We start from the raw sequence: 12,877 nt of genomic DNA, 5'->3' as shown, positions 1-12,877 counted from the left end.
GAGTGAAAAAAAAAAAAAAGAGTGAAAAAAAAAAGAGTGAAAAAAAAAAAAGAGGGAAAAAAAAAGAGTGGAAGTTGTTGAAGGGTTTAACCGGTCCAACAACCATTAAGCTAAAGGGGATTATCCCGGTCTAGCACAGTCCGGTCCAGTTTTCAAACTGAAGGGACAATCTGCGCACCTGAAGGGTCTGAGAGACTGGTCCAGGTATGCGCAATCCGAAGGGAATGCTTTCCGGACCGGATTATATCATAGAAATAATTATTAATTTCTAAGTTATTAACTGAGTCTATAGTCAGGATGAACGAACGAATGATCTTCAGATGATGTGTAGACACGCGCACGAGGACGTGTGCTCATCAGAATGGCCGTGACGGCGTCCTCTTTACAAAGTGGTAAACAACACTTGGAGCGAGCAATCGTCCGATGGACACGTCACTAGGCTCCCCTCCACTGTTCTATAAATAGAGGCGCATGCGCAGCGGAGCGGGCATTCTTGAAGTGAGCGTCGCTCGGTACACAGGCTGTATTATAGTTGTTACTAGTTAATTAATAATTAATTAAATGAACATTGTGACTTACATAAAAAAAGGTAAAGTAAAAGAAATTGACAGTACGATTGGTGTTTTATTAATAAAATGGAGGACCTTATTCCGACATGTTCATATATTTGGAGAAATATTTATTTTTGTTTCATGAGTGATGTTATAAATAACGCGATGTTTTTTTTTACAAGTAAATGCACTTTATTCCAGTAAACTAAATAAGCATTTTATTTATACAGCTCTTTATTTAGCTTTCAACGGAGCTTGTAAAATAAAGTATTTATCGAACACATTTTTGATCAGTACCCCTAGCAGAAGTTTACGCAGTATCGTATCGAGTAAGTTAACGTTTACGTATTTGCCAATAGCTGGGCCCTTATTCTGTATGATAGTGTAAACGCGTAACGCGGCCGTGTCATGTTATCTTCGAGAAATGTGCGTGGAATGGTATTCTGTAAGCCAAATTTCTATAGTCCTAAACATGATGCGTTGTGTTACGTGCTTGTTCCAAACTGTTAAAATAACGTGCGGGATAGAGAATAAGGCCCCTGTTTGATAATAGTATAATTCAAATAACAAAGTCGCCTTGCCAATTCCCATCCATTTTAAGTTTACCGTTACCATGGTTACGTGATTTACTATTCGCTTACACGCGCGCAATTTGCAAGCTGCCGGGTTTTAGTTCCTAATACGTTGACAAGACGCTGTTCAAATTTCCATACAATAAATTACTTAACCGAAAACATTATGTTAACGATAAGTTTATGAGTAATTTCGTTCTAGCACACAAACATTACTATATTGACAATGGCTTTTCTAGTTCGTTTTGCCACAAAAACTAAATCTAACTCACCTTGATACAAATAATAAAATAGTTTCTCAAGTTTAAAACAAAATTCTCTATTTCAGTAAAAAAACATTGACCGGTACAGTAAATCCAAAATACGCCGCCCTATTGGCCGTCCGTCACGCGGTTCGTGTGACATGTTGCCGGATATTACCCGAGTCTTTGTAGCCTCAATATTAATACGTGATTTAGGTACGTCACCGAATACAACAGTACAAATTAGATTGTCAAAGGAAAATATGCTGTATTATTTAAGGCATAAAGCATTTTGCTAGTTATGCGGGTATAATGGATCTAATTAATTGTTTTAACAATTTAGGTTTGGGGAAATTTAAGTTGTTTATTATGTTTGTATTTCCTGTGGGATAAATTTATTCCAATATACAAAATTGAGGACTTTGTTTGAATTCGCTAATCTCAGAAACTACTAATCCCAAAACAAATGTGTATAAAAGCAATTACTACCGAGCAAGTTGGACTTCATGCAGTTCTACAATAAAAAAATTAAAAGCATATGCAGTAAACGATTCAGTACAGTAATAATAGTTTATGTTTCAATTTGATTACCAACGCAGATGTTAATAATGAATATAAAGTTCAGTAAGTCAGCGTAATGGGTAATAACAGCTCCTTCGGTTATTAGAAATAATAACTTCATTACAGCACTTCCTTTAGCTCGAACTCTGGTCGATAGACTGTAAAAAGGCAAGAAAAATTAATAGATAAAGTTAGGATATATTTTCTACCGCCTGGATAGCGACCACCGAACACAAGGTGTTAAAACCCGCCATATTGGCCTACGTAAGTGTGCCGCGTTCCAGGATAAGCCTGTGGATATTCGGTTCCAACAGGCCGGCATAATTGAGTCGACTGCCGAGGGGTAATCATCTCTCGTCAGTCGACATTCTATTGGACCCTACTCCACTTACCATCAGGTGCAGTGAAGTAACTTTGCTATCTCGTATAGAAAAATATTAAAACTATAGTTAAAGTCATAATAGCAACATGGCATAACTTTATTCAGGTAACGAAAAATAATTATAACTAACTAACTTTTTAATGATCTCCATTGTTGTATAATCTATGGGTAATATGTATTGTAAAGATGTAATTAAAAAAAAAATTAACAGCAAGCCGTCTATTTGCATTTTGTTTCTTCCTTGCGCGGATATTCATCCTGTGATCATTATTTTTTTATTAAAACCTATTTGCATTTCATGTACGAATTTTAGGTAGCTCTTATTAAAATTCCTATCAAATTCTGATCATGCGTGACATTGCTGCCCATGACTGATGCTTCCTCATCAAGGCTCAGTGGATGTAGCCAAGACATTATTCTCCATTGTTGTCGCTTAGAGAATATGTTTGGGAATAACATATACTAGAGACAAACTTATCAATGGATCTTGGCTATGGCCCTAGGTTATTCTATTAACTACTCTATCCCAAAAAAATGACGTATAGTATTTTAAAACAGCTAATAAACACTTTCGAAGGTATTTTTTTTTTCTTATCTAACAATTATCAAGGGCTTTTATCACTACATAATATAAAACAAAGTCGCTTTCTCTGTCCCTATTTCCCTTTGTATGCTTAAATCTTTAAAACTACGCAACGGATTTTGATACGGTTTTTTTTAATAGATAGAGTGATTCAAGAGGAAGGTTTATATGTATAATAACATCCATTAAATAGTGGAGAAATACTGTTATTTTGTTATGGTATACCCGTGCGAAGCCAGAGCGGGCCGCTATGTTTTTATATACAACGTTCACAGTTTTTCTGTAGTGTATTTAGTATCAGCATTGCACCCGTGCGAAGCCGGGGCGGGTCGCTAGTGGATTAATAAATAAAACACATTATCAAGTAAATTGTCTTCATGTCCATATTTATGCATAATAATTATAATATAGAAAAAACACAATACTTCGTACATACATTTCGACAGTGATCATTTGAAATATCGATGTTGTGATATAAAATAAACAAACATTGCAATAAACATGTTTAATCAGTTATTAATAAAGTGCTTTGTATCTTTGCCTCTCAAATTATGGCGTAAATAATTTTATACGATTAATAAATCTTATTGGTAATGTGGTGGAACAGAGAAATTTTATAGAAATAATGTGCCGTATAAAGTATTTTAGTACATTAGAATAAGACGCGATATAACCTAAGAGTACATTAATGTAGAGAAATACCTCGATTCAAGATATCCTGATTTAGGCGAACCCAGTATTACGCGGTTGTCACCTGAACTCATGCTACCTCGATTTACACGAACCCAGAATTACGCGGATTTATAATATTTTGAATTTAATATTTTGTGTAATAGGTATATTTTAGTTTTTTCAGACATGGAAGACTAAGTATATTTCTTTTTGTTATAAAGTCAGAGGCATGGAAGATTAAAACATTATCAAACGAAGTAGATAAGCCTTCTAGAACGTTGCATAACGAACATGACACGAAATCCCGCGTCGTTTAATTTTCGTGTTTATGATTGGTCGAGAAGCCAGCACACGAGTCACATGTCAGTCTCTCGACCAATCATGTTGTAACGATACAAATGTTTGTGTCGTGTTTTATGCCACATTGTATGGTCGCTGATTTTTTTGCATTATATTATAAAATAGGCAAAATTTCTATCTTTGAAATATAAAGTTAACATATCTCGACCAGGTCAAAAGTACCAGGAACCGGCGGGAATGCATGAAAAGATTGATGAAGGTGGAGGAAGCGCGAGAAGTATGCCAGAATCATGCAAATTGGCATAGATTGAAAAAAAAACTTCATTAAAAATTGTTTACTAACTTTTTTTTAATGTGTATGGTAGTAACCAGTACCTCGATAATGAAACGTTCAAAAAGTGAATATCACATTCTTTTCAGATACGATGGTTTACTTAGGAACCATCGATAAGCCCAGTTGTTTAATTTGATTGTAATAAAAACTCAGGCACTAACGATTCGCTTTCTTGTCTAAGTAAATTCCCAATACATCGAAACAAATGAAATATTATAAAGTTTAAGTATTATTTTAATCAATTATGCAAATAATGAAATTTAAAAATATATATCAAATTGTTAAAAAAAAATAATATGAAAAAGTGATTTGAGGTATGTACGTTGCTATTTGAAAAATCATTGTGCTGTTCCACCGAGGCTAGAACAAAATACCAAATCATTATCAAGAAGGTTTAGTTTAATATATTAATATAGCTCAAATTTGCACATTATCAGTCAAGGAATAATTGTTTATTCTTGGTTATGATGAAATATATTTATATTGGAAGTATTTTATATCTTAAGTAAATACTGTAGCACGTGGATTGTAGATCAAATATTTCTTTGAGTTTTTAAACAACAATTCGTTAATAACTATAGTTGACGTTTATAGCCCTACATTAATTTATTGGGAAATTGACACATAGTATAGTATTAGCAATATATAATTAAAACAAAAAACATTCAAAGAAGAAAAATCCATACTAATTTTCAAGAAAATTACAGAGATAGTGGTAGCAAACGTCGTTTAAAAAAATCGACATTGAACTAAGAATGTTTTTTTAAATTTATGCGAAATTTCAGACACTGAAACAGAACTATTTACGGATTTTACCACGGTTTTTAGTAAAAAAAATTTACCGACGTTTCGACGACTTTGCGACTTACATGGTCACGAAATTCAAACAAAAATAACATTTAGTAAGATTATTCGACGACAAAGCTTAAATACAACAAATAAAACCTAAATGTTCATTACAGGTAGCCTACAAATGAAAAGAGGTAATGAATTTTCTACAAACAAAAAATAAACAATATAAACTGTTTTAAGCCTTAAGACGACGTAATTTCGTCGCTTTGCACGTAATTTTCTTTTACGGATATAAAGTTGTCCAGTATGAACACAGTGCTGAAGAAATATTTAGACAATGCAATTTTATTTGGAGAGCTCATTATGTGCAATAGTACAAGTTTGGCCATAATTTAAATCCTAGGCTTTATAAGAAATATTTGATTCCACAATCTACCAATAATATTTATGTAGATACATATGTTATTAAATATTATTCAGGAAACACAAACCACCAATTATTTTAAGTGTACACATATATTGTAAATAATTTTCGAACTGTATGAATAGACATTAAAGATATATGACAGACAATTACACATTCATTACCACAGAACACAACAGCTATCTTGGATTTGAATGATAAAACACACGCTACGCACTGCATACCAACTAAAACTGCGGTGGCCATCTTTGGCTTATTAAGGCCGGCTGCGGGCTTCCTCCGACTAGTGTCTAAGTTGCCTTAAACCACCCCTAATGATAAAACATACGTATACGAAACGAGACGTATGTAGTGATGGAAGTCCACATAAGCAACAGTATCTGCAAATTGGCCAACGTTGTGTGAATAGTTGACTGACATAATCTTTGTGGAAACAACAAGTCCTAAAACTGCCCTAACCACTACACACGTAATCGAATCGTTCAACACATTCTCGTTTACTTCGATAACATTAATTGGGATAACTAAAGATAATGTCACACTAGTGATATATTTGGTAATAAAATATATTTTATGGAAGAACTCAGATATAATTATATCTACTTATAATATTTGGACTTCGTTTGCAAGCAAAAGGTTTAAGAGAATGACAGCACATATTTAAAAGCGTGCTTTACACGCACTCATGATTAAAGAAATGATGAATATGAATTATGAATTTAAGAAAGAAGTGGTGTAAAAATAGCAAGATAAAACACACAGGGAATTGCTATCGAAGCCAACAACAAACATATCAATGTATATACAACATTATAAAAATACTTTCACATTAGACACTTTGTATAACATCGAAAATACATATAGAGAAACTGTTTATATTCACTTAGCAATCGTATAAAAGTACATAATGTTACAGTATTTTCAGAATTTACTTTAAAACTTGACAGTTACACTTACAACGATATAATCTGATACATTTCAGATACACACAATGAAGTACCAAATAAAAACATAGTGAAAAACAAAATTTTGGAAGTGTACCATTATTATTAAAATTCCACAATTATCGTGTTATCCACAAGTCGAACCATACACAATGTTGTTACTTACATACACGTACAACTATCTGTGGATCGATAAGACGATCCGCGCTAGGGGACCAGCCCCTTCATTCATAAGAATACGAAGAAGTTTCAAAGCGTCGTTTTAACATACCACGTTCGACAAATCCGTTGGCTCTTTCGTCGCTAACTAATCTATGCTAGCATTTCCTAGAAAACGGAGAGAAGCGCGTTTATAACCTCGAGTACCCCACCGCGTTCAGCGGCCGCGCTTAGAGGAGGTACTCTCATTGGTCAGGTCTATCAAACGAAGTATTCGGTGTGCTCTCCACTTTTTTCAACACTATCTTAAATGTAAACGTGTGTTTCGGAGAAACCGATGCAGGGCGCGGTGTTTGTGGAGACCGCGGCGGAGGCTCAGGAGGCACCTCGGATCGTGTACGCACACGTCGTGGTGGGTTACGTATTATTGGTGCTGAAGATGGTTCTTTTGGCCTCTGTGGTGACAATCTATTCGGAGAAAGGCGTCCCGGAGATGGGTCTGGCGAGGTCGGCGGCAGCATTAGCGGCGGGAGGTTAGCGCACGGAGAGCCTCGAGAACCACGACGCTCTTTTAAGCCCATCGGCGGCGGTGGAGACGCCGGCGCATCATCGTTTGCTGCGTCTACAACTACTACAGGTTCAGCCCGCGCTAAAGGCGCTCTTGGCTCACTCGCGTCCGAAGCTATGGATCTTCTGAAGTAATTTAAGCCATTCTCTATTTCTGCTAATGCTCGTCTCACGAATGGGAAACTCTCGGATATCTCGGAGGCTGACTTTCGGACTGGGAATTCAGTTTCACTGTCTCGTTTCCTCGGTCTGCATCTTTCGAAAGTTGGATCCCCCGAAGCAGCTACTGTCTCGGAGACTTGTCTGGTTAGAGCTGCATGTTTTATGGAGTCTGATTTAGATCTGGGTTCCCTCGTTTTCGGCGTGGGCGAACGACGATCACCAAACTTTTTACTAGCTGCTCGTTTAATAGACGAGAAAAGTCCAAGTTTTTCCGGCGGCTTGTCCGGCACAGGCGCGGGCGGAGGGGCAACAGGAGCGGTGGAAGGTCCAGGGACGGGTTCGGGCGCGGGACGGGGGAGGTTCCCCTCGCGTTAGTTGTGCCGAGAGTCTGATGACGGAACATCGCTCGAGCCGGTCGAAGAGAGGGTGGTGTTGGAGCCGTACGGGTCAAGCGAAGACTGCACGGACATAGAACGGCCGGCACGACGGACTCGCGCTGGAGACAGTTTGCTTGGATCTACGCTGGCCGGGTCTGCCTGCAACAATAGTGTTTTCAGCGCTCACGCATTGATCAACATATCGATTTGAAACCTTCAAATAAAAATGGCTATTAGCGAGAATCCTTCGTGCCTTGAGCATTTTTTATATTCATTGTCAAGCAGCAACAGACTTAAGCTATAGAATAATTTAAGTGGTTGAATATTCTGGCACTAGACTGCCTGCTACTCTAACCTTGTAATTTGCCAATTTGGTGGTCTGTGGCTCGAATCCCCTCAATTTAATGGAAGATCTGTGCCCTGCAAAGGGATGTATTTAGACTAACACTGAGTTGTTTTATTATCAATCGTATTGCCAGTTTAATTATTAACAAAGTAAATTTTTAGGGAGATTATAATAAAAGTCATATTTGTAACAGGGAACTTTTGTACCCTAAAATTTAGTTTATGTAATACTTTTGTCCTGGTTCTTCAATATTAAATGATATATTCTAGGATTGAATCGCAAAGTAATATATTTGTGCCTAAGACTCAATCAATTGTATGGTGTCATTAGTAATACCTATTGATTTACAATAATAAGTGATATCCCTCATATGTGAGAGTCTGCCTGGGTAATTACCACCGTAATATCTAATTCTGCCGCAAAGCAGCAGTATGTATTCATTGCTGTATTCCCGTTTGAAGAACATTGAAGCCAGTGTAACTACTGGACATAATAAGACTTAATATCTCATGTCTCGGGATGGCGAGCAAACTGGAATACGAAACAATACTTTGTAATTCAAGAACTTGGGTGGTGTATCCATTGTTTGCGGGCAGCCCTATCGCTTACTATCAGGCCAACGGCAAGCTCGTCTTCTCATTCAAAAGTATAAAAAAAAACTAAAATTATCGCTTATCATAAAACAGAAGGACTAGATTGAAATTGCTTTTTATCATTCATTTTTATTTTTTTTACAATAATTACTTACTATTTGAACGACTATCACGCTAAGCCTTCATAAAATAGCACAACCCGTGTTCAATAACCTTGTAATTTACAATTCTGCTTAGGCCATACTACAGTAAGGAAGGTAATGGGCACAATATTTGGAGTGGGCCGAGCTACATATCGAAAAGTGGAACCTCGCCTCCATCCATCACCCACATTGTGTGTGAAATATCAGATGTTCTTGTTTGTGAAACATATATACATTATTAATTAATAAATGTAGAAAAAAAGGCACAAGATTAACAACATGAATATTAATCTTTTTCCTTTCTTCATATTTGATAAGAATATACCCCACCTGATAAGCCAAAGCGTTCATGATGATGGAGTATGGCACCAGGCCTAGCGGATGGACCTCCCTCATCAGCACATTGGCGGGAATCTTGTGGAACTGTATATATTCCAGGAAGTTGCCAATCACGTCCTTGAGTGACATGTTCTGGTTTGTGTCACAATACTTCTTGCTCCACATTAAGGCCGCCTGAAAGTCATAAACGGATTTGATAAAAAAATTTAAGCATCTGTGCCTAAAGTTATTATGAAACTAACAGACTCACTTATAAACTTGTTTAAGCGTTAAGAGGTTGTTAAGAATTGCTTAAGTAGCGATCAAAAACATCACCGGTTGCTAGTTTAAACCTACCTAAGAGGCAAGATGGTGGGTTTAAACATACAGCTGATCGAGTAAATTTGTGTTTTGAGGTTAAATATTATTGTAAAGGGTACTGTGATTTTTATCAAAAATGTATTTAGATAATTATCATTTGCTCTGATGTAGAGTTTCCTATGTGTTGCTTGGTAATTTATTCATCGTTTTTGTTTTGTAGTCCAAGTTTTTAAAAAGAAAAAATTAAGCACTGATTAAAAATTTAAGAGCGATTTGTCAAGACGTAACTCAGCATAGCTTTGCGAATTTTTTATAAGTAAGACTGTTAATTATTTAGTTGAGTCTTTCTAATTCATTTACACATTTATGTCGATGTAGAACCGACATAGGTAAACACTTCCTCGTACCTCGACTATCTGCATTGTATAATCAGCTATCAAACAAAACCACTAATCTTGACATGTTTCATAATTCACTGTCCACATTTAGGAAAACTTTTTTAAGTGAGATTGACTAACTGAGTCCCTAACATTCTGATAAATGTTTTTTTTTTTTTTTTTTAGTAAAATTCCTTGTAATTTTTACTTAAGTAATTTTGTAAAATTGTATTATGCATGTTGTGGTTGCCTTTAGTTTGTGTTACAATTAGTTTTATTTTTAAATTTTATTATTATATTTGTATTATTATAAACTTTGTCGGCAATCCTCATATAAATAAAATAAATTTTCTTCGCTAATAAAGTTCTATGTAACTCTTATGTTTATCACGATTTCAATATAAAAGCAGCTCACCTGGAACTTGGTAAACTCATCAGCTCTCAGTTCGTCTCGCGCCAGTATCAATCTAACTACGTGTTGAGGTAACAGAGTGAAGGATCCGAGGTTCAGAACGTCATTACCATGCTCGTCCACAAATTCCAAAACCTGTAAAATGACGTTGGATTGATAATTATCGATTTAGTTTCGAAGAAATTATAACCTATTTCGGTCAAGGCACAGGGGAGTCACACCACCAACTTCCTGACTGCGACGTGTGACTTAATATTTTTAAAATGGAAAAATTCAGTCACAATTAATTTTAGCTTGATCCGGGTTTTGAACCCAGGATCTCAGCGCTGTTGTCGTACTCGTTAGCATTACAACTATCCCAAGGAGATAATTAAGTCTGAACAACGTGCCAGTACAATTGTTGTACTAATGTTATAGTCGACTCTTATGCACCCGTCTCACCGCTAAGAGGAGCTAGTAACAACTATTTCTTTCAAAAAATGTAAAAAATATGTAGATCAAGTGTGAATTAAATAAGCGACGTATTAACGACTATTTCTTTTAAGAAATAGTAAATAGATGAAGATCTCGTATGAATTAAAGAGACATATATTTGATCGCTAACTGTTCACACTGCCGGCGAGAACTCTTTCGCTATAAAAGAATACTCGGAGCGATGCTCATGGTGGTTAGAAAACTCTCCAAGAGACTCCCAGCAGTCATTCTCTACTACAGTATGTGTAATCGTTCTACACACTCGTACATTTACTATCCCAGCGAGAAAACAATCAGAATTATACCCTCACTGCTCTTTAATCGTCGGTGGTGGGACAAGTGCCTCACGCCGATACATTTTTAAAAACACTCACCTTTTGGACCAAACTTTTGGTGCATTTGTACTGTATGTAGCGCTCAGCAGACGCCAGGAGCGCACAAACAGTATCCACAGTGATGCAGCATTGAACAAAGCCAGCGCATGCGCGACGCAGCTCATCCAGGCCGTAGTAGTCAGCCGCGTTCATTACACCTGGAAGATAAATTTTAATGTATCAAGTCAATAAAATTCTTTAAGTTATACGTTATTATTCAGTTATAAATATAAAACACGGAATAATATAGAAAATCTGTGTTGAATGTATGTACAGTCAGCCCCAAAAGTTATTGAACAGATTATAAACTTCAAAATGCTGTTACACAGAATATTCAATCAAAATATATTTTTTTATTCATCTAAAATAAAAAACCATCTGAAGTTTATGTCAGTAAAGAAAAACCTAATGTTAATGCGGACACAATAATTTAAAGGCTATTTGAAAATTTTAATCTTTTAAGCTAGTTTTAGGGCTGACTGTACATAATCACACCACAATAAACGTACGTCAGATTTAAAGTAACTAATTCGTAAGTAAAATTATTCGAAACATTAGATCATATTAATTTAATTTTACCACAAACAATATTACCACATTCATTTCGAAAATAAATAAATTGTATGCTAAACGAAAAAAAAAAACAAAATATTATTTTTTGATTTAATATTTATATTATATTATAATCAAAAACGAGACATTTATAAACTCATTCATTTAATTTAATTTGATTTACCATACGATCGTGTACTCAAACATATGTGAAATTATTTTTTGATTTTGAGTGTTTTTTGAAGGCGGTTAAATTTTTTGTTAAAATTATTTTTATTCATTTATTTAATTCAATAAAATTAAATTGAATCTTGAATCTAGAATTCAATTTCGATCGTGTTGAAAATTTACGAATCGATAGCGGAAATGGACCAATCAGGACGAAGATTGATTGCCACGCTTACAGATTACTTATTTTGATTGGTTTATTTCCATGATCGATTTAGAGATGATTCGAATTAATTCACCAAATTTAGTATCAAATTTGAATTTAAAGTGATGCGCTAGTAGGTTGGAGTAGGAAATAGAGAAATATGCGCGGCTAAATTGGAGTATGTAATAGGAAAATAAAATATAGAAATATGTTTCAAAAAATTTGTCATGATGAATGAATATTTATTAAAATTACATTAAGATCAAATTATCATATTAAATGGGCCAATTTAAATCCGAAAGTAAACTTTGTATTTAGTTAACCTTTTGGTAAACATTAAAAATAAATTCTAGATCTTAATATCATAGAGTATAAAAATAGTTCACCCACACAGGAACAACCTACACCCAAATTTCATAACCGTACACCCACATCTTACGTGATATTTACTTTTCTTACTACAAAATAGAGAATGCGAAAGTTTCATTGTACGAGCCAATAATGCTTATACAGCAATTGTCGGGCATATATTCGTCGACATATTGTGCTAAATCAAACAGTCGTCACAAAACACTCGTCACGCGCTAAACAACCCCAACATCCTTTTTCGTCCTTCGAGTATCAACAAAGACTGTAGGATCCTGTTTGATCCTTCAAGTCTATCATCGGTGAGCTTGGAGTGATTTCTTCAAATTTTACGTTAGCAACTTTTTACTTCATTTCTTCTTTCACATAGTTGAATAAAGGTCTTCTTTTGAAAATAACTACGCTGGAGGTCATTGAAATATTTTTAAAAGTTGGTAGTATTTTTAAAATAACTTTACTACGAACGCTTTTGCAAGGAAAAGAATGTTTATTTGGCTTAAGTTCCATAAAATGAAGGGTTCTTTCGTGTAGAAAGAGATGTTTGGCAATCGGCCAACATTAGATATCGCGTAATTTTGAAAAACTGATATTAAAAAATCATTAAAT

The 12,877-nt window shown here is 35.2% G+C and overlaps 1 protein-coding gene across 3 annotated transcripts in view; it reads right to left on the bottom strand.

The window, feature by feature from the left end:
- Nucleotides 1-4,112: 4,112 nt before the first annotated feature.
- Nucleotides 4,113-12,877, bottom strand: part of LOC115440121 (serine-enriched protein) — a 37,793-nt gene continuing 29,028 nt past the window's right edge. For 2 of the 3 annotated variants that reach the window (XM_037438698.1, XM_037438695.1), the window contains 4 exons: nucleotides 10,981-11,138; nucleotides 10,136-10,267; nucleotides 9,035-9,217; nucleotides 4,113-7,781 (listed from right to left, as the gene is read on the bottom strand). In XM_037438698.1, coding sequence (XP_037294595.1) covers nucleotides 7,617-7,781; nucleotides 9,035-9,217; nucleotides 10,136-10,267; nucleotides 10,981-11,138 — 638 coding nt within the window. In that variant the 3' untranslated portion in view covers nucleotides 4,113-7,616. The remainder of the gene's footprint in view (nucleotides 7,782-9,034; nucleotides 9,218-10,135; nucleotides 10,268-10,980; nucleotides 11,139-12,877) is intronic. The other variant, XM_037438697.1, reaches the window with a different exon arrangement.

Source organism: Manduca sexta, chromosome 14, assembly GCF_014839805.1.
Source record: "Manduca sexta isolate Smith_Timp_Sample1 chromosome 14, JHU_Msex_v1.0, whole genome shotgun sequence".
NCBI lineage: Eukaryota > Metazoa > Arthropoda > Insecta > Lepidoptera > Sphingidae > Manduca > Manduca sexta.
The sequence above is the reverse complement of the archived record's forward strand: the minus strand, read 5'-3'. Positions and strand labels throughout refer to the sequence as shown.